We start from the raw sequence: 27,801 nt of genomic DNA on the forward strand, positions 1-27,801 counted from the left end.
TTCAGTTTAAGACTACCACAATAGAGTGAACATAAAGTGAGTCACACAAATTTTTTTGGTTTCCCAATGCATATGAAAGTTATGTTTACACTACACTATACTAAGAGTGCAATAGTATGAAGTCTTTAAAAATGTACTTAATGTTAAAATACTGCTAAAAAATGCTAATGATCATCTGAGTCTTTAGAAAGTTGTCATCTTTTTGCTGATAGGGGGATCTTCCCTCAATATTAATGGCTGACTGATTAGGTTGGTGATTGCTAAACGTGGGGGTGGCTATGGCAATTTCTCTCTTTTTTTTTTTTTCTGAGACAGAGTCTCACTCTATCCCTCAGACTGGAGTGCAGTGGCACGATCTGGGCTCACTGCAATCTCCACCTCCTGGATTGAAGCAATTCTCCTGCCTCAGTCTCCCGAGTAGCTGGGATTACAGGCGCCTGGCTCATTTTTGTATTTTTGGTAGAGATGGGGTTTCACCATGTTGGTCAGGCTGGTCTCAAACTCCTGACCTTAGGCAATCCGCCCACCTCGGCCTCCCAAAGTGCTGGGATTACAGCCGTGAGCCAATGCGCCCGGCCAGGCAATTTCTTAAAATAAGACAACCATGAAGTCTGCCACATTGATTGACCTTTTCACGAAAGATTTCTCTGTAGCATGTGATAGCATGTTACCAATGGCAGAACTTCTTTCAAAACTGGAGTCAATCCTTGCCAACTCTGTGGCTGCTTTATCAACTATGTTTATGGAATATTCTAAATCATTTGTTCTTATTTAAACAATGTTCACAGCATCTTCACCAAAAGTAGATTCCATCTCAAGAAACCACTTTCTCTGCTCATCCAGAAGAAGCAATTCCTCATCCATTAAGTTTTATCATGGGTTTACAGCAATTCAGTCATAACTTCAACCTCCACTTCTAATTCTAGTTCTCTTGTTATTTCTACCACATCTGCAGTTACTTCCTCTACTAAAGTCTTGAACCCCTCAAAGTCATCCAGGAGGGTTGGAATCAACTTCTTCCAAACTCCTGTTCATGTTGATATTTTGACCTCCTCCCACAAACTATTAATGTTCCTAATGGCATCTAGAATGCTGAATCCTTTCCAAAAGTTTTTCAATTGACTTTGCCCACATCTATCAGAGGAATCGTAATTTATGAAAGCTATAGTTTTATGAAATGTGTTTCTTAAATAGTAAGAGTTGAGAGTTGCAATTACTCCTTGATCCATGGGCTACAGAATGGATGTTGTGTTAGCAGGCATGAAAATAACATTTATCTCCTTGTATATCTCCATCAGAGCTTTTGGGTGACCAAATGTATTGTCAATAAGCAGTATATTTTGAAAAGAATCTTTTTTTTTTCTCAGCAGTTCTCTACAGTGGACTTAAAATATTCAGTAAATCATGTTATAACAGATGTACTGTCATCCAGGCTTTCTAGTTCCATTTATTCAACATACGCAGAGTAGCATAATTCTTAAGGATTCTTGGATTTTCTGAATGGTAAATGGAAATTGGCTTCAACTTAAAATTACCAGCTGCATTAGCCGCTAGCAAGAGAGTCAGCCTGTCCTTTGAAGCCAGGCATTGACTTCTCTCTAGCTATGAAAGCTCTAGATGGCATCTTCTTCCAACAGAAGGCTGTTTCGTTTACATGGAAAATCTGTTTAGTGTAGCCACCTTCATCAATTATCTTAGCTAGATCTTCTGCATAACTTGATGCACCTTCTCCATCAATCAGCACTTACTGCTTCACGCTGCACTTTTATGTTGTGGAGATGGTTTCTTTTCTTAAACATCATGAACCAACCTCTGCCAGCTTCCAACTTTTCCTCTGCAGCTTCCTCACTTCTCTCAGCCTTCGGAGAACTGAAGAGAGTGAGGGCCTTGCTCTTTGATTAGGTTTTGCCTTAAGGGAATATTGTGGCTGGTTCAATCTTCTATCCAGAGCACTAAAACTTTTTCCACATCATCAGTAAGGCTGTTTCACTTTCTTATTATTTGTCTGTTAACTAGAGTAGCACTTTTAATTTCCTTCAAGAACTTTTCCTCTGCATTCACAACTTGGCTAACTGCTTGGCACAAGAGGCATAACTCTTGGCCTATGTCAGCTTTCAACAGCCTTCCTCACTAAGCTTCATCATTTCTAGCTTTTGATTTAAAGTGAGAAATGTTGAACTTTCCTTTTCACTAGAATACTTAGAGGCCATTGTAGGGTTAACTGGCTTAATTTTAGAATTGTCCCATCTTAGGGTATAGGGATGCCCAAGGAGACGGAGAGAGATGGGCAAGTAGCTGGTCAGTGGGGCAGTCAGAACAAACACAACATTTTTTTATTATGTTTGCTGTCTTTTATGGATGTGGTTCATGGCACCCCAAAACAATTACAATAGTAACATCAAAGGTCACTGATCACAGATCATCATAACAGATATAATAATGAAAAAGTTTGAAGTATTGTGAGAATTACCAAAATGTGACACAATGACACGAAGTGAGCACACAATGTTGAAAAAATGGCACTGAAAGGCTTCCTTGAGACAGGGTTGCCATAGACTTTCAATTTGTAAAGAACTGATTATCTACAAAGCACAATAATAAAGCTCAATAAAATAAGGTATGCCTGTATTTCACTGGTTCATCTGTATCACTGATTTATAAAAGTATCTATCCAGACACACTCTTTGTGCAGTACTGAGGACAAAAACCTTTTCATTTGCAGGATGTTTGGTATTATAAGAAGTCAGTTTCCAGCACTAGCACATCTACACTAAGTTACTGTTCCTTCCCTACACTCTTAGTTAGTGGGGCTGAATCAGTCATTTTGACTTAGGGTTTTAGAACTCAATTTCACATCTAATTCTATAGAATCTGGCATTAAAAAATCAAAATTTCCCTAACTCCCCAAAATAGAAATTATGAGATGGTGAAAAAACAAAAGCCATTAGGTCTTGCTAAGATCTGGTGACAAAGTACTTCAGTTAGACTCAAAAGACCTACGTTTTCATCAGTTTTCCCACTCAGACTGTGTCCTTACTACACAAAACTGTGCTCTGGCCTAAAACAATATAGATTCAAATTTCTAAGGAAAATCATCTCCAATTAAAATCACATATAACTCCTCACTTCTATTTTGAAGTCAAGAGATTATGTTGTATTTTAAAGATCCCCTATAGCCCAGGCACGGTGGCTCACACCTGTAATCCCAGCACTTTGGGAGGCTGAGGCGGGTGGATCACCTGAGGTCAGGAGTTTGAGACCAGCCCGGCCAACACGGCAAAATCCCGTCTCTACTAAAAATACAAAAATTAGCTGGGCATGGTGGTGTGCACCTGTAATCCCAGCTACTCGGGAGACTGAGGCAAGAGAATTGCTTGAACCCAGGAGGCAGAGGTTTCAGAGGGCCAAGATTGCGCCACTGCACTCCAGCCTGGGTGACGTCTCCAAAAAAACAACAAAAAAAAGTTCCCCTACAGATATGAGATTATGGGTACATTTTTCTTTGATTTCCATAATGATTATTGCGTAACCATAACAATATTAAACTTTTAAAAAATCCTCCCATTTCAGCAGGAGACAACTTTGGGAAATAACAGAAATATTCTATACCCTGATTTGGTGGTAGTCACACAAGTATATACATTTGTTAAAATTTATCCAAGAAACGCCTTAAATGGGTACATTTTATTGTATGTAAATTATATCTCAATAATGTTAATATCTCTTAACATTCTCAGCTTCTATTACCCCCACTTCCTCTCTACCTCAGTGTCTTCTCATTCATTCATTCATTCATACATTCAATAAAAACTTTGAAGCAATGTGCTAGAAACTAGATACAGCTGTGAACAAGCAACAGTTCAGGCCTTCAAGAACTTCACTGTCTAGAAGGAAAGACACATAGTAAACAGGTAACGTAGAGTACAGTCTGAGACACGCTACATAAAACCATAAAACAGGAGTATAGAAAGGGTGCTATAGGAACACACAAGAGGTGCCTCTTTTTTTTTTTTTAGACGGAGTCTCACTCTGTCGCCCAGACTGGAGTGCAGTGGTGTGATCTCAGCTCACTGCAAGCTCCGCCTCCCAGGTTCACGCCATTCTCCTGCCTCAGCCTCCTGAGTAGCTGGGACTACAGGCGCCCGCCATCATGCCCGGCTAATTTTTTGTATTTTTAGTTGAGAAGGGGTTTCACCATGTTAGCCAGGATGGTCTCGATCTCCTGACCTCATAATAAACCCACCTCGGCCTCCCAAAGTGCTGGGATTACAGGCATGAGCCACTGTACCAGGTCAAGAGGTGCCTTTAACCTGGCTCTACCATCACAAAAACTTGATGTGCCCCCATGTACTCAAATTCTAAAATGCCCCTTTCTGACCACAAAGTTCAGTCCTCCCACTTATGTCAACCTCATGCCCTTTAACACCTCAATCCCACCAATTCCCTCCAGATTTCCTGTTTTGGCTTTTATTACCTCCCTGTTCAGCCTGGACTCGAAGGTTAGCCACTACCCTAACATGCCGGCTCATTCCCTTTTTTCTATCTACAACCTCCATCCACCAATCACTACTAATCTTACTACAATAAATCATTAATGTTGATCCTCAGTTATTCATTCATTTAAAAATATTTAAGTGTCTTCTGTATCAATCACATACCAAGATACATCAATGTGGCCAGGCATGGTGGCTCATACCTGTAATCCCAGCAGTTTGGGAGGCTGAGGCAGATGGATCATGAGGTCAAGAGATCGAGACCATCCCGGCCAACATGGTGAAACCCCGTCTCTACTAAAAACACAAAAATTAGCTGGGCATGGTGGCATGCCCCTGTAGTCCCAGCTACTCAGGAGGCTGAGGCAGGAGAATCGCTTGAATCCGGGAGGCGGAGGTTGCAGTGAGCCGAGATCGCACCACGCACTCCAGCCTGGCGACAGAGCAAGACTCCGTCTCAAAAAAAAGATGCATCAATGAACAAGTCACACATGATCCTTCCCTTCATGGAACTTACCTCTCCCTCTGGAGGAAGAAACAGACATTTTGCTAAGTAAATAAAGACAATACAGTAATTACAGATTGTGATAATTGAAATGGGAGAAATAAACAGGTTGCTTTGACAGAGAATAAGAGGAACCCATCTTTTAGACAGGGCGTGTATTAAGAAAAAGCAGAGGAAGAACACTCTAGGAAAAGCAAACAGCAAGCAACAGCACAGACCCTAACGCAAAATACAGCTTGGGCTTGTACTAACAGGCCAGGATGAGTGAGGAGAATGTAACAGGAAATGAGGTGGAGATGCAGGGGCTGGACCAGGCAAAGTCCTGAAGGCTTGTAATGAGTTTATAAGTATAAGAGAAAGCCACTGAGGATTTAGGTAGGAGACTGACATGATCTCATTTAATCTTTAAAAGATTACTCTGGTTGTTCTGTGCAGAATGGACAGGAAGAGGGCAACAGTGGAAGGAAACAGACCAGTTAGGAAGTCACTGCAGTAGCCAAGACAACAGAGAGTGACTTGGACTACATGGGTGGAGACAGAATTATTTGTCTTCAAGAGCTATGATGGAGGTGCTGTCTACTGAGACGGACAACAAAACTCTTGATCTGCCTTTCTCCTTTCCTCTCCTAAAATCTTGTCTCTCCTCTCAATATATGACACAACCAAGGCCAGGTGCGATGGCTCACATCTGTAATCCCAGCAACTGGGGAGGCCAAGGTGGGTGGATCACTTGAGGTCAGGAGTTCGAGACCAGGCTGGCCAATATGGTGAAACCCCACCTCTACTAAAAATACAAAAAAATTGGCTGGGCACGTTGGCTCATGCCTATAATCCCAGCAATTTGGGAGGCTGAGGTGGGCGGATTGCCTGAGGTCAGGAGTTCAAGACCAGCCTGGCCAACATGGTGAAACCCCTCTCTTTACTAAAAATACAAAAATTAACCAGGCGTGGTGGCAGGCACCTGTAATCCCAGCTACTTGGAAGGTTGAGGCAGGAGAATCGCTTGAACCCGGGAGGTAGAGGTTTCAGTGAGCCGAGATCTCGCCACTGCACTCCAGCCTGGGCGACAGAGAGAGACCTTGGCTCAAAAAAAAAAAAAAAAAAAAAAAAGCCAGGCATGGTGGTGCATGCCTGTAATTCCAGCTACTCGGGAGGCTGAGGCAAGAGAATCACTTGAACTTGGGACAAAGAGGTTGCAATGAGCCGAGATCATACCGCTGGAAACAACACAACCACTGCCATGAATGCTTAAACCAAAAACTGAGGATGCAGATGTCATCTATTCCTTCCCTTTTGCCTCATGCCTAATCTATCAGCAAGTCTTTTTGCTTCTTCCATCCTTCTAAAATCTTTCTCACATTCATCCTCTTCACTCTATCTCCAAGGATAACCTTTCCAGTGCAAGCTACCATCAACTATGGCTTGGGTTACAGCAGTAACTTCTTAATTGCTCCCACTGTTTGAAACACCAGACATCCAAGTGAAGATGTCAAGTAGGCAGTTGGATTTATGATTCTGGAGTTCAGAAGTGAGATGACACAGAGATATAAATTTGGGAACTGAATACATACAAATGGTATTTAAAGTCACAGAACTGGATGAAATCCCCTAGGTAGACGTTATAAACAGGCAATAGAAAAGAGCTGAGTATCATGCCAAGAGGTATCTTCTGAAATTGACTTAAGGAAGAAAATCTAGTCGAGGAAGACAGAAGGCAGAAGTTCTGGCAGACTACCTCACAAGTCTCTTGATTCCCAATTTTTCTCAGTCCTCATTATCATGGACCCAATAAACCACCCTCTCAAAATAATACCCCATGCCATCACACTACTCTCACCTCCTACCTGCTTGCCTATTGTTTCCATGTTCTTACCTCGTTCTTCCATTTTCCACCCGTTTCAATCATTCCTGTTCTCTTTCTCTCATCATCTCTGTCTCACTCTCTTTTCCTCTGTGTGTGTGTCTATATATGCACACATTTTCCTCCTCAAAGATCTTATCCGGGCTGGGCGTAGTGGCTCACGCCTGTAATCCCACCACTTTGGGAGGCCAAGGCAGATGGATCACTTGAGGTCAGGAGTTCGAGACCAGCCTGGCCATATGGCAAAACCCTGTCTCTACTAAAAATACAAAAATCAGCCGGGTGTGGTGGAACACACCTGTAATTCCAGCTACTTGGGAGGCTGAGGCACAAGAATTGCTTGAACCTGGGAGGTGGAAGTTATAGTGAGCCAAGATGGCACCACTGTACTACAGCCTGGGTGATGGAGTAGGACTCTGTCTTAAATAAATTAAATTAAATTAAACCCTGTCTCTACAAAATATGCAAAAAATTAACTCGGCATGGTGGCACATGCCTATATTCTCAGCTACTCAGGAGGTTGAGGTGGGAGGATCATCTGAGCCCAAGAGATTGAGGCTGCAATGAGTTGTTTGTGCCACTGCACTCCAACCTGGGTGACAAAGCGAAACCCTGTCTCAAAACAAAAAGGATGTTATCCATTCCCACAACCTCAACTATAAATTTACTGATAACTTCCAAATACCTAGCTAAGTGTTACTCAAAGCGTGGCCCATACACCACTATTACAGAATCAGCAGGACATGCTTGTGAAAATGCAGATTCTTGGACCTCACCTCAGACCTACAGTATCAGTTCCCCTGGTAATTCTTAAGCAATGGCTTTTATCAATGTCCACTAATTCATACGTATTATTTTATTTGAATTGCATGTGAGATAATGTTAGGAATACTACAGCCTTCATGCTTACTAATAGCAATATGAATGAAAAAGGATCTGCAGACTAAGAAGGAAGTTTAAGGAAATCAGAGACTATAACCAGGGATTAGACTCTAATGGAAATTGTACAATTGCTTAAACCTCTATAAATGTCCCATACTATTTAACTTTGTCTAAAGATAAACAATAAGGAGTAGGGGGAACAACTGAGCTTGTATTGCTTAACAGCAAAGTAGTAAACTTGGAAGCCAGTGTCATACCATGGCTAGAATAAAATTAAAAACAGTATAGCTTTTAAAAGAGAAAAAGAGAAAGAGAGAAAGGTAGAATGATCTGTAGGGTCTTCAGTAGACAGAGAGATCCAAGCCAAAAAAGGGGTTATAAAGCTTAACAGTCACAGGACTTCATTTACTGACATTACTCTACCTTGAATTAAAATTATTTGGGCCCTTATATTACCTGTGTCACCAGACTGTGAGTTCCTTGAGGCTATATTACACAATCTACCTACTACTTTGCAAAACCCGAAGCCCTGCCCAACAAAATCTAATAATATTTCCTGAGGTAAAGAGTTGCCACATAAATTCTAGCTCAATTCCTGTATCATTATCTCCAATTCCAAATTAGTGACGTTCAGAATGATGGGGTTTTATTGTATTATCTGGAAAAAATTAATGTATCAAAGCTTTAAATAAATATTAGTCTTCAGATACAAAACTCTAACAATTCTTCTGACCACAGCAGTTTCCCCACTCCTTCTAACAAGCAAAACTCACAAACTACCATTAAAATGTTTCAGTTGCTTTTAAATTTGTCCTACCTCCTCATTCCTTATCATCTCAAATAAGATGCTTCCTCCTTCAGGAACAGTAGTGAAGTGAATTTGAACTGCTATTTGGGGTGGAGGAAAACGGCAAGCACTGACATAGTCAGTGGCCAAACCCTTTTTCCAACTCCCTCCCTACCTGGTTCCTACCTCCTAGACAGTCTCTTCAGTCCCTGGAGTTGACTCATTCCGTAGCTCCCTCTGTAGCTCCCTCTGTTCTCGCATAAAACAATGTTCAATTGTATGCAGGGTTAAAAAAAAAAAAAAAAACCTTCAAGAATGCTTTTAATCTGTAATCCCAGCACTTTGGGATGCCGAGGCAGGTGGATCACCTGAGGTCAGGAGTTCGAGATCAGCCTGGCCAACAAGGTGAAACCCCGTCTCCAATAAAAATAAAAATAAAAAAAATTAGGCAAGCATGGTGGCAGGCACCTGTAATCCCAGCTACTCAAGAGGCCGAGGCAGGAGAATTCCTGAACTCGGGAATTTGCAGTTCAATTCCTGAACTCGGGAGGTTGCAGTGGGCCGAGATTACACCACTGCACTTCAGCCTGGGCAACAAGAGCAAAACTCTGTCTCAAAAAATAAATAAAATAAAATAATGTTTTTATTAAACTACAAGCCAAAGAAACTTCAGAAAAAATGTGTATATCCCAAATCTCTAAATGCTGCTATTTAGAAAGACAAACTAATAAAACATTATGCGGTGACAGATATTTGAATATTTTCTACATATCTCCACACTAGATGCCCTGGGCATCCAGAACATTCCCTAACATTGCCCCCTACTCTTATCTTCCTCGGCAGCTTTCTCCCTGTAGCTAGTGACTCAAATTTGTTCACTATCAGTGCCTTCCCATTCTTTCAAAATGCAAGAGCAAAGTATAGATTAATGGTATCAATTAATGGTATTGCTCTGGCTTGAAATGTTTGGGAGTCCTTTCTTCACCTTTAAAAAGTAGCGACAGATGATGGGTTTCTCCACTGAGGGTTAGGCCTGGGGTTCCCAAGATGCTATACGAAAGGACAATTACTACACCTCACATCTAGACATGACTTGACAGTGGCATCACTACCTACCAATATCAGGTCCCGGCCAGCAGGCTATGCAATACAATACCAGGTGCTGCGTTCCCATCATCAAGAGTAAAGGGTTAGTACTGCTTCTATACGAAAATGGCTCTTGCTCCAACCCCGCCTCGGCCCCCACATCAAACCGTCTAATAACATCACTGGTTCTTTCTACTTCAGAATAGAGACATGCACGCTTGAGATCATCAAGAATAATACATAACAAAGTCATTATATTCCGTAGACTTGGCTGGCAGAAATGTGGGTTGCGACTAACTTTTTATTCGGTGGCTTCCTTCCAGATCAATCCAGATAACTCCCCCTCCCCAGAGCCGCCATAAGGGGTGAAGCCCCACATCCTCCTAAGCGCAGTAGGGAGGGACTGGGGGGAGGACAAAAGAGACTTGCCTATAGGGACTTACAGATGCCAGACGCTGAGGGGTCTGGGGTAACTCCGCGCTGATTTCCATCCTCTCAGTACCTCCAGCCTCCTCGTCCGCCATCTTGAGGGAAACTGACGCCTGCAGTTGCCGACCCCCGGCCAGAGGCAAGCGGAAACCTGTGGCCGGTTGGAGAGACAGGGACGACACTTTTACGACGGCCCCTGAAGTCGGGTTTGACGCAGACTCGAGGAGTGGCTTCCGGCCCGCTTCCCGGAAGCAAGTGTCAGGACGTGAAGGGACTGGAGATTTTTTTTTTTCCCCTCTAATTTACCAGGAGTAGCTCTTGGTAGCTGAATGGTTGTATATCTGGGTTTGGTGCTGGGAACTGTTGCATCTACGAGGTAAAAAAAACAAAGTCAGCGTCCATTATGAAAGGAAGAAAACTTGTCGGGGGCTAAAGCAAGAACCTGTCCTAGCTGGCCGGTTGTTGGCCTGGGGATGTTTTGTATCCCAACCTCCCTGCAGTAGTTCTCCAGAGCCTACAAAATGAAAAAGAAAGTACTCACACATCTTCTATTTTTAGGATTCTACCCCGTGGGCACTTGCACATGTGTACAAAAAAACCTCGGGATCCAGCTTTATTAGGGGACACGGGGGGAAATAACAAAAAATTGGAAACCTAGTCATTCATCGATAGAGGAAAGACAAGATATACTATGGTACATTCGCATTTTGAAATACTGTGCAGCTCTTGAGCAAGATAAATCTGCGTGAAAAGATCAAGATAAATTAAGTGAGAGAAAAAAAAGCCAAGTTGCCGCAAACTATATATTTGCACACATAGGCATTTAAATGTGAAGGAGTAAGTCTGAAAGGGGAAAGGGCAAAGTAGTAACTCTGAGGGCCAGGATTCGGATTGGAGGAAGAAGGTGGTCAAGAGCTACTTTACCTTCGTTTGTATTTTAAATTGTTTACAAAACAAATAATTTTAAAGTATATTTTTAACAAAGGGAAGAAAATAAAGCTCCAAACAATGTGAAAAGTAGAGGAGGCTTTCCAAATGCTGTGGTCCACCTTGATTTATAGAACTTTCCTGCCTAAACAATGTTTCTGCTCAAATGAACTACCTCCTGGGTGCTAAAATACTGTTTTTCCAGCCTTTTTTGCCCAACAACCACAATAAATACATTTTACATCTTATCACGGTACACCTACACAAAATTAAATGGGTATATATAGAATATGTATATATATACTGAAACTTAAATTTTCTGAAACAATACTTCCAATATGTCATATTTTCTATTCAATTGCAATATGTTTATGCATTTAAGCCAAAATACTGGTTGTAGTTATTAAAGTGATACTATAACCCACAATAGGTATTGTCCCACATTTTGATAAAAATTGCCCTAAAAGTTACCTTGTCCGTTCCTGTCTCTATGCTTTTACTTCTGTAGTTCTCTTATGCTACCCCACGCTCTTCTCTTTTTCTTCTTTCATTCCTAGATAAATGAAATAGACTAGAACGTTCAGAAATAGGTCAGGGGCAGTGGCTCACGCCTGTAATCCCAGCACTTTGGGAGGCCAAGGTGAGTGGATCACCTGAGGTCAGGAGTTCGAGACCAGCCTGGACAACACAGTGAAACCCCATGTCTATTAAAGATACAAAAATTAGCTGGGTGTGGTGGCAGGTGCCTGTAATCCCAGCTACTCAGGAGGCTGAGGCAGGAAAATTGCTTGAAACCAGGAGGTGGAGTTTGCAGTGAGCCAAGATCATGCCACTGCACTCCAGCCTGGGCTACAAGAGCAAAACTCTGTCTCAAAAAAAAAAAAAAAAGAAAAAACAGAAAATAAAAAGAAATAATAGCCACTTATCAACATCTTAATGTAATCAAAGCACTAGTATATTAATAACACTAGCTATATATTAATAACAATCCTTTAGGTAGATGTTACTACTTCTATTTTACTGTCATGAGAAACAGAAAACTGAAGTTTAGAGAAGTTACATAATTTGGTTAGGGACATGCAGCTTCCAAGTGACACAGCAGATATTCAGCCAGCACAATGGCTCACCCCTGTAATGTTAGCACTTTGGGAGGCCAAGGCGGGAGGATTACTTGAGCCCAGGAGTTTGAGATGGGCAACATAGCAAGACTCCCACCTCTACCAAAAAATAATAATAAATAAAATCCAGTTCAAATGACTCACAAGGCCCTATTCTTATCCATTTCACTTTATTACTTTATACCAAATTCAAGTATTTTACACATGAAAGATAACAGCATTTCAAGTGAGAAGGAAATTATAAACTGCTTATTTATTTATTTTTTCAGATGGAGTTTCACTCTTGTTACCCAGGCTGGAGTGCAGTGGCGTGATCTCAGCTCACCACAACCTCCGTCTCCCGGGTTCAAGCAATTCCCCTGCTTCAGCCTCCCAAGTAGCTGGGATTACAGGCATGCACCACCATGCCTGGCTAATTTTGTGTTTTTAGTAGACACGATGTCTCTCCATGTTGGTCAGGCTGGTCTCAAACTCCCGACCTCAGGTGATCCGCCCGCCTCGGCCTCCCAAAGTGCTGGGATTATAGGTGTGAGCCACCACGCCCAGCCGGACTGTTTATTAAGTGGTGCAAAAACAGATGGTTATGTAGCAGTTCCTCAAAAAACAAAATTAGACATAGAATTCCCATGTGATCCAGCAATTCCACTTCTGGGTATATATCCAAAAGAAGTGAAAGCAGGGTCTTGAACAGATGTTTGTATACCTGTGTTCATTGAAGCATTATTCAGTATAGTCAAATGGTGGCAGGAACCCAAGTGTCCATCAACAGCTGAGTGGATAAACAAAACATGGCATATACATGCAATGGAATATTATTCAGCCTTTAAAGGGAAGGAAACTGTGACACATGCCACAGCATGGATGAACCTTACAGACATTAGGCTAAATAAAAGAAGCCAGTCACAAAAAGACAAATACTGTGTAATTTGACTTATAATACATACCTAGAGTAGTCAAATTCATAGACACAGAAAGTAGAATGGTGGTTTCCAGGGTCTGAGAGGAGGAGAGAATCGAGTTTAATGGATACGGAGTTTCATTTTGGAAAGATGAAAAAGTTTTGGAGATGTGTAGTGGTAATGGTTGCATAACAATATGAATATATCTAATGCCACTGAATGGTATACTTAAAAGTGGTTAAAATGGTAAATTTTATGTATATTTTACCACAATAAAAAAATTTAAAGAGGCTGGGTGTGGTGGCTCAAGCCTGTAATCCCAGCACTTTGGGAGGTCAAGGCCAGTGGATCACTGGAGGTCAGGAGTTCGAAACCAAGCTAGCCAACATGGTGAAACCCCATCGCTACTAAAAATACAAAAATTAGCCGGGCATGGTGGTGCATGCCTGTAATCCCAGCTACTCGGGAAGCTGAGGTAGGAGAATCGCTTGAACCCGGGAGGCGGAGGTTGCGTTGAGCCGAGATCGCGCCACTGCACTCCAGCCTGGGTGACAGTGCGAGACTCTGTCTCAAAAAAAAAAAAAGAAAAGAAACATTTAAAGAATAAGTAACTATCTGGGAAAAGATGGTCAGATCCTTACCTCAAATCATACCTCAAAATAATTCTTTTTTTTTTTTTTTTTTGAGACGGAATGTTGCTCTGTCACCCAGGCTGGAGTGCAGTGGTGCAATCTCAGCTCACTGCAACCTCCACCTCCCGGGTTCAAGTGATTCTCCTGCCTCAGCCTCCTGAGTAGCTAGGATTACAGGTGCACGCCACCACGCCCGGCTAATTTTTTATATTTTTAGTAGAGACAGGGTTTCACCATGTTAGCCAGGATGGTCTCGATCTCCTGACCTCGTGATCCGCCTGCTTCGGCCTCCCAAAGTGCTGGGATTACAGTCATGAGCCACCGCGCCCGGCCCTCAGAATAATTATTAACAGATTAAAGAGTTAACTGCTAAAAAGAGTAAATAAGTAAAAATTATTATTATGTTTTTGGAGACAGGGTCTTGCTTTGTTACTCAGGCTGGAGTGCACTGGCATGGTCTTGGCTCACTTCAACTCTACCTCCAGGACTCAAGCGATCCTCCCACCTCAGCCTCCCAAGCAGCTGAGACCACTGGCATGCACCACCATGCCTGGCTAATTTTTGTATTTTTTTGTAGAGACAGGGTTTCTCCATGTTGCCCAAGCTGATCTCGAACTCTTGGGCTCAAGTGATCCACCCACCTTTGCCTCCCAAAGTGCTAGAATTACAGGCATGAGCCACTGAGCCCTGCCCAAAGTAAATATTTTTTTAATATTGCATTGGAGAAGTCTTTTTTAAGCATGTTGCTAAAGGCAAAAAATATAAACATAAAAATACTAATATGTAATTTTATTAAAATTAAAAACATAAAAATAAATGACATAAAATTTAAAAGGTAAACGAAAACTAGGGAAAAATGTCTGCAGTAGACATGGCAGATCAAAGGATAAAATCCCAAAGCGGCCAGGCACCATGGCACATGCTTGTAATCCCAATACTTTGGGAGGCCAAGAAGGGTGAATCACTTGAGCCCAAGAGTTCCAGACCAGCCTGGGCAACATGGCAAAACCCTGTCTCTGCAAAAAATACAAAAATTAGCTGGGCGTGGTGGCATGTGCCTATAGTCCCAGCTACTCAGGAGGCTGAGATGGGAGGATAACTGGTGCCCAGAAGGCAGAGGTTGCAGTGAGCCAAGATCAGGCCACTGCACTCCAGCCTCAGCAACAGAGTGAGATCCTGTCTCAAAAAAAACAAACAAAAAAAATCCTAAAGACGACTATTCCAAAAGAAAAATGGATGAAAGACATAAATGTGCAACTTACTAATTTTTATTAATTTGTGAAAAAGACCTAACTAGTAAGCAAATAAATGCAAAATAAGTAAAAATTGGATATGATTTATTGCCCATAAATTTGGCAAGGTTTTTTTTTTTTTTTTTGGAAGATAATCAGTGTTGGTAAGAAGCTGGAAGGACAACCATATTATTAAGTAAAATGCAAATGTAAATTGGTAAACCTCTTGGAAGGTGGTGTGGCAATATTCAGAAGCCTTTTTTAAAAAATGTATACTATTTGGACCAGGCACGGTGGCTCACGCCTGTAATCCCAGCACTTTGGGAGGCCAAGGCGGGTGGATCACGAAGTCAGGAGTTCAAGATCAGCCTGGCCAAGTTGGTGAAAACCCGTCTCTACTAAAAATACAAAACATTAGCTGGGCATGGTGGTGGGTGCCTGTAATCCCAGCTACTTGGGCGGCTGAGGCAGAGAATTGCTGGAACCCGGGAGGTGGAGGTTGCAGTGAGCCAAGATCGCACCACTGCACTCCAGCCTGGGTGACAGAGCGAAACTGCATCTCAAAAAAAAAAAAAAAAAAAAAAAAAAGCATACTATTTGACCAGCGATTCCATTTTTAACACTTTATACTGGAAAAATAATTCAGGGTGTCAGCCAAATCTTAACTACATAATTATTGGTAACGTAGAAAAGTAAAGAACAACTCAGATGCCCAACAATAAAGGACACTGGCTAAATAAACTGTTTTCCCATATAATGTAATACTCTGCAGCCATAAAAAATGTCCACAGACGCAATGAGAGTTCTTGAGACTCAGGAAGTCTGTGAGGGGAAAACTATTTTTACAGTAACACAAAAAGTAATCAGCTGGGTGTGGTGGCCTTGGCCGGTAGTCCCAGCTAGTTGGGAGGCTGAGGTGGGAGGATGGCTTGAGCCCAGGAGGTGGAGGTTGCAGTGAGCCAAGATCAGGCCATTGCACTCCAACCTGGGTGACAGAGCCAGACCATGGTTCAAGAAAAACAAACAAACAACAAACAACAACAACAAAACAAAAAACAAAGAGTTATTTGCCTTTTATTTAAAAAAACAACAACAACACCATGTTGGCATTTGCACTGATGAGTGCAAAAGCTTGGTAGCTGAAACTACTGGCCTCTTAGCACAAAATCAAGGCAGCGACACCAAACTGGACTAGTAATCAAAGTGAAGTAGTAGTTTCTTCACCACCATGCACTTGCAGTTAAAAAAAAAAAAAAAAAAAAAGGGAGGGGGGAGAAAAGGCTTTCCTTTAAGAATACCCTTGATGAAGTAAACATTAATTTTATTAAATCTCAACCCATGAGCCTTTTAAATATTCTGTATGATGAAATAGGAAGCGCACAAAGTTTTTCTGCCATGTACAAAGTATGATGACTGACTTGAGAAGAAGCACTTCTGCATTGAGTTGCTAGCTCAACCAGCCACTTTTTAAATCACAGAACACCCTTTTTACTTAAAAGAACAACTGACAATTGTAACTATGATTATTCAGACTTGACTATTTGGCAGGCATTTTCTCAAATATGAACAAGACTTTTTCTTCAAGGAAAACAACTGTCAGTTTTTGTTGTCTATGACAAATTTGAGCTTTCAAATGAAAAATTAGAATTGTGGAAAAGTCATATCTGCCACTGTGAGCTTGACAAAGTCCTCAGGATCAGTGGTGATATTAATGTGATTTTTTGATAAATTATAATGACGTGTCAACATGTGGAAGATTGGTATAACTCAATCAGTATTTTCCAGATGACAAATGAGGTGTTAAAAATCCAGCATGGGCTGGGCGCGGTGGCTCACACCAGCACTTTGGGAGGCAGAGGCGGGTGGATCACGAGGTCGAGTTCAAGACCAACCTGGCCAAGATGGTGAAACCCCGTCTCTACTAAAAACAAAAGTACAAAAATTAGCTGGGCGTGAGACTCCATCTAAAAAAAAAAAAAAAAGGTGGGTAAAAGATCCATCCAAAATGCTAAATAGAACAATGGAATTGAATGCTGTGGAGTACAAGAATTTCATTGATATGGTTTCAGATTCCACACTGAATTGAGTCTTAAGAAACTACTATTTATTGGCCAGGCGCAGTGGCTCTTGCCTGTAATCCCAGCACTTTGGGAGGCCGAGGCGGGTGGATCACGAGGTCAGGAGTTCAAGACCAGCCTGACCAACATGGTGAAACCCCGTATCTACTAAAAATACAAAAAATTAGCCAGGCATGCCGAGCCGCGCGGTGGCTCACGACTGTAATCTCAGCACTTTGGGAGGCTGAGGTGGGTGGATCACGAAGTCAGGAGATTGAGACTATCCTGGCTAACACAGTGAAACCCCGTCTCTACTAAAAATACAAAAAATTAGCGTGGCGTGGTGGCGGGTGCCTGTAGTCCCAGCTACTCGGGAGGCTGAGGCAGGAGAATGGCATGAACCTGGGAGGCGGAGCTTGCAGTGAGCCGAGATGGCGCCACTGCACTCCAGCCTGGGGGACAGAGCGAGACTCCGTCTCAAAAAAAAAAAAAAAAAAAAAATTAGCCGGGCGTGGTGGCACGCGTCTGTAGTCCCAGCTACTCGGAAGGCTGAGGCAGGAGAATCGCTTGAATCCGGGAGGCGGAGGTTGCAGTGAGCTGAGATCGCACTCCAGCCTGGGCGACAGAGCGAGACTCCGTCTCAAAAAAACAAAACAAAACAAAAAACAAAAAAAAAAAAAAACAGGGTAGGCGCGGTGGCTCACGCCTGTAATCCCAGCACTTTGGGAGGCCGAGGTGGGTGGATCACGAGGTCAGGAGTTCAAGACCAGTCTGGCCAACATGGTGAAACCCCGTCTTTATTAAAAATACAAAAATTAGCCGGGCGTGGTGGCGCACGCGTGTAGTCCCAGCTAGTGCACGCCTGTAGTCCCAGCTACTCGGGAGGCTGAGGCAGGAGAGTCTCTTGAATCCGGGAGGTAGAGGTTGTAGTGAGCCAAGATCCCGCCACTGCACTCCAGCCTGGGCAACAAAAGCAAAACTCCATCTCAATAAATAATAAAATAAACAAATAAATAAATAAAATGCTCTTCCCCTTTCCAGTTATGTATCTGTGTAAGGCCAGATTTTCTTCGTACACTTCAGCCAAAACAATATATCACAATATATCGAATACAAAAGCAGTTATAAGAACCTAGCTGCCAGGCCGGGCCCGGTGGCTCACGCCTGTAATCCCAGCACTTTGGGAGGCCGAGGTGGGCGGATCACGAGGTCAGGAGATGGACACCATCCTGGCTAACACGGTGAAACCCCGTTTCTACTAAAAATACAAAAAATTAGCCAGGCGTGGTGGCGGGCGCCTGCAGTCCCAGCTACTCTGGAGGCTGAGGCAGGAGAATGGCGTGAACCCGGGAGGCGGAGCTTGCAGTGAGCACAGATCACGCCACTGCACTCCAGCCTGGGCGACAGGGCAAGACTCCGTCTCAGAAAAAAAAAAAAAAAAAAAAAAGAACCTAGCTGCCTTCTGTTAAGCCAGACGTTAAGAGATTTGCGAAAATATAAAAGATTACCACACTTTTCAATTTTTTTTGTATTTTGGAAAGCAGTTAATTTTTATTTTAAAATACTGTTTTTGTTAACATATATTGGGTTTATTCTTTCAAAATAATTGATAAATACTTTAACATTTTCTCAGTTTTAACTTATATTTTCTTTTTGTTTGTTAGTTTTTTTGAGACGGAGTCTCACTCTGTCCCGCAGACTGGAGTGCGGTGGCGTGATCTCGGCTCACTGCAACCTCCTCCTCCCGAGTAGCTGGGATTCAAGTGATTCTCCTGCCTCAGCCTCCTGAGTAGCTGGGATTACAGGCATGCGCCACCAGTATTATGAATTTCTTTGATTCATACGCAAAGATGTACTTCTTTTTTCATTTGCCTTCAGTTTACAGTAGTTTTGTGAGTAAACAAGCTATAAGGTCTTCTGTAGGTTCCATTTTACTGTTTGACACATTATCAACAACTAATATACATTAGTTAGCTTTCCTGACACCCCAGGATAACACAGTTAGTTGGGACAACCATGCTTAGAACAGTTTTCCTTAAAAATCCTTATTTATGGAATATGCTGGAGGCTTTCAATTTTTTGCTATACATTAGGATTACCTGGGATCTTTTAAAAAATTCCAATGCCAGGCCGCATTCTAATGATTCTGATTTAATTAGAAAGGGGTGGCCAGGCTCATGCCTGTAATCCCAGCACTTTGGGAGGCCCAGGCGGGTGGATCACGAGGTCAGGAGATCGAGACCATCCTTGCTAACATGGTGAAACTAAAAAACTACTAAAAATACAAAAAATTAGCCGAGTGCGGTGGAGGGGACCTGTAGTCCCAGCTACTCGGGAAGCTGAGGCAGGAGAATGGCATGAACCCGGGAGGCGGAGCTTGTAGTGAGCCGAGATTGCACCACTGCACTCCAGCCTGGGCGACAGAGCAAGACTCCGTCTCAAAAAAAAAAGAAAGAAAGAAAAAAGAAAGGGGTAGGACCTGGTTGGGCATGGTGCCTGACACCTGTAATCCCAGCACTTTGGGAGGCTGAGGTAGGGGATCGCCTGTGGTCAGGAGTTCAAGACTAGCCTGGCTAACATGGTGAAATCCCATCTCTACAAAAATACAAAAATTAGCTGGGTATGATTGCTGGTGCCTGTAATCCCAGCTACTCGGGAGGGTGAGGTGGGAGAATTGCTTGAACCCAGGAGGTGGCGTTTGCAGTGAGGCGAGATCACGCCATTGCCCTCCAGCCTGGGTGACAGAGCAAGATGTTGTCTCAAAAAAAAAGAAAGAAAGAAAGAAAAGAAAAAGAAAAAAGAGAGAAAATAGAAAGGGGAAGGACCTGAGTATTAGTTTTTGTCTTTTTTTTTTTTTTTTCACAAATAGCACTTTTTATTTGCCACTATTTGAATTCTGAACTTTAAACAGATTCTTGGACTGGTGGTTCATATCCATCAGCTCGTTCAACTTTAGCACCTGTCTCGTCCCCAGTGGCTTTTCCAGAACTACTGCCTTCACCATGAAGCTCCATGAGCTTTCCCAATTCAAACTTGGGCTTCTTCAGCATTTTTACTTTTCTAACGAAGACATCACGGAGAGGATAAATAGATTGGCAAGCCTTTTCTATGTATTTTCCAATGCTGTCTGGAATCAATTTATTGACTACTTCTTTCAAGTCATTGGTCTGCACCTCTCGGGTCATGATTTCCATCATCTTCTTCCGGATTTGGCAGACCTGTTGGTGCTGAGCATAAGAGGTCTTCCATATCTGATTGTTGCGTTTTTTATTAAAACCAACACAGAACAGATGAAGCAAGTAACCATCGGTAGTCTTGACATCAACATGAGCTTCAATCATTGTCTGCCATTTTTTGACCATGGAACACGTTTTGTCACGGGTAAGATCCATGCCATGGAAGTTAGTCAGGCAGTTTTTACCCTGAACATCTTCAGTAATCAGCTTGAATTTTCTAAATGCAACTTCATCATTCTGCAAATCAGCAAGACTCACTTCAAACACACGACCCTTGAGACCATCAGATGCAATTTTGGTTCCTTGGGTCCTGGTGACCAGCATCTTTCCAATATTTCTTATATTGAACATAGCAGGTGCTTTCATATCATACCAATTTTTCTTAGAAAATGGATCAACCACTTTCTTCTTGGCTCCCTTTTTGCCGCCTTTCGTAAGGCTCTTGTTCTTGCCAACCGCCATGGTGCTGGTCAGAGAGCCAAAAGGCTAGTTTTTGTCTTTTTAGACCTCTCCCAAGTGAACCTACTGAGCAATCAAAATTGAGAAGCCCTGGGGGATTCCATTCACATGCCCTTCTCCCATCTTTCTTCTTGTGCGAGATGACAGTAGTGTCTACCTGTATTCCTCCTGTCTGGTACAAAATCTTTTTTTTTTTTTTGAAACGGGTTGCCATGTCATCCAGGCTGGAGTGCAGTGGCACAATCATAGCTCACTGCAGCTTTTTACTCCTGGGCTCAAATGAACCTCCCCACTCAGCCTTCCAGGTAGCTGGGACCACAGGCACAGCATCACACCCAGCTCATTAATTTTTTTTTTTTAATGGAGCAGAGTCTCACTATGTTGTCCACTCTAGCCTCAAGTTACCCTCCCACCTTGGCCTCCCAGAGTTAAAATAGCACCTTAAAAATCAACTCACAAAATGTGCATTGGTCCCACAAAAATTTCCAAAGCCAGATTAGAGGCTAGCACTTGTCACATTTATTTCATCATTAGAGGCTCTTTCCTAGGGGTCCTGGCATTGTCAACCCAAGACCTTATTAATATGCAGGTATGTTTGGGATGATAACCTCTTATCAGATTACCTTTAAGTAGGTATTAGTTTAAGAGATCCCGAAATCCAAGTTCTTTGGAATTGTGCATATCATAGGTTGAAGGTTAGGTTTCACAAGAAGCTGAAACTGAAACAGATTAGCTTGCAGGGGGTATATTGGGGAGTATTCTTGGGATCAACAACCATGGAAGGGAAGGAAAAGGAAGGAAACTTGATTGGGCTGAGGGAGAAAATGAGCTGCCATGCAATCTGAACAACTCTCTGGGGAATCCTGAAGCTGGAATAACCCTTTTTCGGAGTTGGCCCTAGTTGGGAGTAGGAGGGAATGTTTTCATATTCTTAATGTTGATCAGTCATTAGATGTGGGCAGCCCTGGCAAAAGGGGTCAACTTGAGCAAGCCAGCCCTCTTCAGCAGAGGCAGTCTCTGATGGCTTCTCACTGCCAGCACTCTGAGCAGCTGGGGGAGTAAGTCCTTCATTCCTGAAGGAGGATCTGGGTGGCACATTACAGTTTCCATTACATATGGGAATGGTGAGAAAGCAAAACCCTTAAAAAAAAAAAGTCAGCTAAAAGAGCCAAAGACAGGCCGGGTGCGGTGGCTCATGCCTGTAATCCCAGCACTTTGGGAGACAGCACTTTGCGAGGCCGAGGTGGGTGGATCATGAGGTCAAGAGACTGAGACCATCCTGGCCAACATGGTGAAAAATTAGCCAGGCATGCTGAGCGTGGTGGCTCACAACTGTAATCTCAGCACTTTGGGAGGCTGAGGTGGGTGGATCACGAAGTCAGGAAATCGAGACTATCCTGGCTAACATGGTGAAACCCCGTCTCTACTAAAAATACAAAAAAAATTAGCTGGGTGTGGTGGCACGCGCCTGTAGTCCCAGCTACTTGGAAGGCTGAGGCAGACGAATTGCTTGAACCCGGGAGGTGGAGGTTGCAGTGAGCCGAGATAGCGCCACTGTACTCCAGCCTGGCGACAGAGTGAGACTCCATCTAAAAAACAAAAAAACAAAAAACAAACAAACAAAAGCCAAAGACAAATCTTATCTTCTTGAGTTTGGTCTACACTCGAGAGGTTGGATTTGAATGCTGATTTCACTATTTCCTTACAAAGTCAAGTCACAATCCCTGAACCTCAATTTTCTCATCTGTAACTGTGATGATAAAATTTATCTGATAAGGAGGTTATAAGAATTACACAAGAAAATGTATATGAAATTACTTTGTCAATTATCAAATGCCATACAAATGTATGGTGTTGCTATAAATAGTTGATTTATTGATTAAAGCTAGTAGTGACAGGGATAGTAAAACTGCTATCTGGTTGGCTGAAGCCAAGGCAAGGATGAAATACAGTTCTCCAGATCTGTTATGACTGCTTTGTGTAAAGCATCACTGAACAGTACTCCTTTGTGTTATTTCCTCTTTAGCTCTTGCTGGGTATGCTCCAGTGATCCAAGATGCTACCAACATGCCTATTCTAACATCCTTTTTACTTTTATTTAGATAAAATAAACTCATTCCTGAGAGATGCTTATGATGCAGTAGTATTGTGTTGGGTCAGAGGTATTTTAATGTAATTGAATTATACTTGAGCTAGTCTGTGTTAACATCTTCCAAGGAGATAAATAATTGATGGCCTAAACAAAACATGAAGGTCTGCATGTGGGAACTAGTGGTCTCACAACAGAAGGAAGTTTAGGAACTCAGGAGGAGGAAGACAGAGGACAAAGGTACAGAGGATTTGAGAGATGGAGGGAATGGCAGATCTAAGCAGATAATAAGCTGATGGAGATGGAAAGGGCTTAGGCAGTCATCCCATAAGAAAATCATTAGCCCCAAAAGCATTATCTCATTTACCCCTTAAAACAACATTGTGGAAGAGAGACCACTATAGTTGCCATTTTAGAGGTAAGATAATAGTGAGTCATAGGAGTTAAAGATTTGCCTGGTCACACAGTAAGTTTCAGAACTGGTTTCAATCCAGGTTAGTCTGAAGTTCTTAGCCACACTGCCTGAAGAGCCTGGTTTCAACCTAAAACTAAGGGAGTATTCCTAGCGGAGAGATAATGACGAAGGAAGGGTGGTAGAAAAATAACTCTAAGAATAAAGTAATGAAAGACAGTGACCCAAAGGATCTGGCTAGGTGGGGTTAATCATATGGATAAAGAAACAGGGAGGCCTAGAAAAGACTGAGTAAGATTTAAATGGATGTGCTACCTTTACCTAAAATTTCCAGAACTGCCCTATCATTTCATTAATGCCACAACTGAGGGTCAATAATGAGAAAGATGAGAACATAGTTAATTGTTCTCATCTTATTGTAATTTTGGAAGAGGAGAAAAGAAAAAAGAAGTGAGTGAAGAAAGCAAGGACTTGTGATCTCTATGGAAGGGCAAATGGAGTTGTTATAGAAGAGTCTAACATCCTTCCAGGCAGGAGACAAAGTAAGAAGGGAAATGACTAGAAAAGAGTGAAGGGAAGAAGGGGAGAAGGGGAAATTATTGGAAATAGAAAGATAAGCCTCAACGTGAGGAGGAAAGAAGAGAAAAGGAACATGACATTCATTCATTAGTTTCAGACAGTTTAAATGAAGACACAATTAGGTAAATTTATTTAAATGGTCATGTTCCTGTCATAAATACACACACACACACACACACACACACACTTTTTGTCACATTAATAAAAAGGCAGCAAAACTAAGTTGAGTGGCATAAGTTGAGTGACAGCTTAGTCCCAGGAACTACTTTGCACCAGAACCTATAGTAACAAAGCAGAGATATTATAACTTATTTTATGCCATGTCACTTAAATATACAGTTGTCCCTTGGTAAATGCCAAGGATTGGGTCCAGGACCCCCAGAGTATATAAAAACCCGTGCATACTCACGTCTCACAGTCAGCCCTGCAAAACCCGCATGTACAAAAAGTCAGCCCTCTCCATACTCAGGTTTCCCCTGAATAGTGTATTTTATTTTATTTAATTAACTTATTATTATTATTTGAGACAAAGTCTCACCCCATCACCCAGGCTGGAGTGCAGTGACACAATCTCAGCTCACTGCAGCCTCTGCCTCCCAGGTTCAAGCGATTCACATGCCTCAGCCTCCCAAGTAACTGTGATTACAGGCATGCGCCACCACGCCTGGCTAATTTTTGCATTTTATTTTTATTATTTTTTTATTTTTTTGAGACGGAGTCTGGCTCTGTCGCCTGGGCTGGAGTGCAGTGGCCCAATCTCGGCTCACTGCAACCTCCGCCTCCCAGGTTCAAGCAATTCTCCTGCCTCAGCCTCCTGAGCAGCTGGGATTACACACATGTGCGACCACACCTGCCTACTTTTTGTATTTTTAGTAGAGATGGGGTTTTACCATGTTGGCCAGGCTGGTCTCAAACTCCTGACCTCAGGTGATCCGCCTGCCTTGGCCTCCCAAAGTGCTGGATTACAGGTGTGAGCCACCACGCCTGGCCTGAATATTGTATTTTTGATCCTCATTTGGTTGAAAAAAATCTGCATATAAGTGGACCCATGCAGTTCAAACCTGTTGTTCAAGGTTCAACTATATAATCTTTTCCTAGGCATCCCGTTTCCCAAGGAACCAACTGTCTTTGTCTGTTCAGGCTGCTATCACAGAGTAACATAAATTGAGTATCATATAACCAACAGAAATTTATTTATCACTGTTCTGAATGCTGGGAAATCCAAGATCAAGGGAGATTCAGTGTCTGGTGAGGGTCTTCTTTCTGGCTTATGGACGGCGCCTTCTAGCTGTGTTCCAACATGGTAGAAAGGGCAAGACACCTCTCTGGAGCCTGTTTTATAAGGGTATGAATCCCATTCATGAGGGCTTTACCCTCATGACCTAATCACCTCCCAAAGGCTCACCTCCTAATACCATCTACCATAGGGGTTAGGGTGTCAACATATGAATTTTGGGGAACATAAAACATTCAGACCATAGCAACAATTTGTGTGAAAGTCTCTTTGGTCCCAGTGGGGTGGCTCACACCTATAATCCCAACAGTTTGAGAAGCTGAGGCTGGCGGATCGCTTGAGCCCTGGAGTTCAACACCAGCCTGGGCAACATAGTGAAACCCTTTCTCTACCAAAAAAGAAAAAAATTAGGTGTGATGGTGTGTGTCTGTAGTCCCAGCTACTTAGGGGGCTGAGGTGGGAGGATTGCTTGAGCCCAGGAGGTCCAGGCTGCAGTGAGCCATGTTCGAGCTACTGCAATCCAGCCTGGGTGATTGAGCAAGACCTCCTGTGCTCAAGTGATCCTCTTATGCCATGTCTTTTAAATTTTTTTTTTATTTTACTTTAAGTTCTAGGTACCCGTGCACAACGTGCAGGTTTGTTACACAGGTATACATGTGCCATGTTGGTTTGCTGCACCCATGAACTCGTCATTTACATTAGTTATTTCTCCTAATGCTATCCCTCCCCCTGCCATGTCTTATTAACATAAATCGGGGTGGTGTGAGGGGGTCATATGTGTGTGTGTTTGTGTGTGTGTTGGTTGGTTATACCAAAATTTTCAGTAACTATTAAGAGTAGTGTTAAACAAACAAAAAAAACTAAAGTGTTAATTTTTTTCTTCAATGTCCACTGTAACTTTTCCTTAGTGAATTCTAGCTGTGTTTGAATAGTTTGGTCTTAAAATACTAGATTTTAAGTTCAAAATAACTTATCTTTGAATATAATCACCTCTACCTAATAAAATATACCTATTTGCCTACAACTCTTCACAGTAATTTGATGAGATAAAGAGATTTTAGGCAACAACCTGCTAATAGTTTATGCCAGATGTTGACAAACTGTGATTAGTCCAACTATGGTCGTTTTTTTACTTCCCTGAGCTAAGAATAGTTTTTACATTTTTTAATGGTTGAAAAAAATCAAAAGAATAGTAACATTTTGTGACACAAGAAAGTTATTCAAAATTTGGATTTCAGTGTCCATAAAGTTTTATTGAGGTACTACTACTATGGCTGCTCTCCCAGTGCAACAGCAGAGCTGAGTACTTGTAACAAGGCTCACGTACTATCTGGCCATTTACAGAAAAAGTTTACTTACCCCTTTTCCTGTAATATGATCATCATTTAGCTATACAATGAGAACTCAGGGTAGAATTCAGCTCTACTCTGAATAGAAACTCTACAGTCACACTAAGGTCAACTCTGAATATTGACCTAACCAAAACTGATACAAATTGTTTTGGAAGGATGGGGTCTGGGAGTACGAATGAAAGTGGTCCTTGCAGCATTTCTTGTGATCGTTGTGAGAGGGCTAGTCTCACCTCTTCCTTAGTGGGAATCGGTAGATATCATTTGATCCTGAAAGCCCACAGCATCACTATTGGCAGGTCAAGAGAGATAAGGAGGTCAAAAACAAGAGTGAGCTCCAGCATTAAAAAGACTACTCTGGAAGGTGTAAATGGGGAACACTTGAGACCGTTTCTTGGTAGTAAACAACATGGGTTTCTTTTTAGCGGCAAATGTGTTGAAATACTTGCCCCCTTAAACTGAATGTATGGATAGTTTGAGTAAAACAAAAGTATTGAGAAATAGAGCCACTAGTTCCCCCACACGGCATGGCCTTGTCCCCCTGACAGTGCTCCTGACAGGAGAGCCCAGACCTCTCTTCACATACCTCCAGTGCCTGGGTTGAGTAAAGAGGGTTGCCACTTATCCAGAGCGCCTGATTCATCCCTGAATATTGAAGTTCAGTTCAGCTTCTACCGAGTCCCACCCAGTTCCGTGGTTTACCAGTTCAGCTTCTACTGAGTCCCACCTAGTTCCGTGGTTTTCTCCCTGTTCCTGGCTCTGCCCTCTCTGCCCTACTCACCTCCCACCCACTTCCCTAAGCATTGAAGTCCAAACGTAAATCCTTCCAGTTTTTGGCGCCCGGGTATTTGACTTGCGCTCCTTTAATGTGGTATTCTGCCTCTCGTTTTCCTGGCCGCCTCCCTGGGACCCAGTTCCAGCTCACCAGCATCGGCTCCTCACACTCAGGGTTCAGGAGGTAGCATCATATCATGGGCTGACAGGAATGACGGGAGAGAAACCTTAGCGCAGTGTGAGTCCCCATGGAAACCGCGCCAACCCCGACCGGGGGCGTGGCCAGCGGGAAGGTGTGGGTCCCCTCTCGAATACCCCGCCCGGCTCCGGGAATGTCACCGACGCTCTGGGGCTTTTGCTAAGAAGCGCTCGCCCAGGAGAAGGCAGGGCAAATTGGTGAACAGGGCGGCGTGTCCTTATACGGGCACGAACTCGCGAGGTCTGTGAGTAGGTCATACTCTCCTGGCCCCGATGTCTTCCCCTGCTTAATGAGAGGCATCTCCTGGCTCCACAGTATAGACTGTCAGGACTTGACTATCCTCTAAAGAGAATCATGATCAAGTCCCAAGTTCTTGGATAAAATGAATTTGTCCTAGATTATGGGAAAACACATTGTGTGTGTGTGTGTGTGTGTGTGCGCGTGTGTGTGTGTGTGTGTTTAAAGACTACTTCAGAAAATTGAGAAAATGTAAATGATTTGCATGTAGGACTTTAATAAATATAAAGGTAAAAATATTATAAATATGGTATTAAGCATTTGG

The 27,801-nt window shown here is 42.6% G+C and overlaps 2 protein-coding genes across 3 annotated transcripts in view; both read right to left on the reverse strand.

Annotated features, from left to right (window-relative positions):
• The window catches only part of UBR1 (ubiquitin protein ligase E3 component n-recognin 1), a 181,875-nt gene extending 154,572 nt beyond the window's left edge, over positions 1–27,303 (reverse strand). Inside the window, exons 1-5 of one of the 2 annotated variants that reach the window (XM_055098337.2) lie at positions 27,192–27,281; positions 13,033–13,084; positions 12,792–12,857; positions 11,442–11,523; positions 10,058–10,412 (exon numbers count right to left, since the gene is read on the reverse strand). In XM_055098337.2, coding sequence (XP_054954312.2) covers positions 10,058–10,138 — 81 coding nt within the window. In that variant the 5' untranslated portion in view covers positions 10,139–10,412; positions 11,442–11,523; positions 12,792–12,857; positions 13,033–13,084; positions 27,192–27,281. Of the gene's footprint in view, positions 1–10,057; positions 10,413–11,441; positions 11,524–12,791; positions 12,858–13,032; positions 13,085–27,191 lie in introns of both variants that reach the window. The other variant, XM_034938606.3, reaches the window with a different exon arrangement.
• Positions 19,745–20,638, reverse strand: LOC100980789 (small ribosomal subunit protein eS1-like). The gene has a single exon (XM_034938608.3). It carries the CDS (start codon positions 20,604–20,606, stop codon positions 19,812–19,814), a length of 795 nt encoding a protein of 264 aa, XP_034794499.1. The 5' UTR covers positions 20,607–20,638; the 3' UTR covers positions 19,745–19,811.
• Positions 27,304–27,801: the final 498 nt, after the last annotated feature.

The sequence above is a fragment of the Pan paniscus genome, chromosome 16 (genome assembly GCF_029289425.2).
Source record: "Pan paniscus chromosome 16, NHGRI_mPanPan1-v2.0_pri, whole genome shotgun sequence".
Lineage (NCBI taxonomy): Eukaryota > Metazoa > Chordata > Mammalia > Primates > Hominidae > Pan > Pan paniscus.

Excerpts from the sequence above, each read along its gene's own strand:
- LOC100980789 (XM_034938608.3), bottom strand. The coding sequence starts at position 20,606 with ATGGCGGTTGGCAAGAACAAGAGCCTTACGAAAGGCGGCAAAAAGGGA.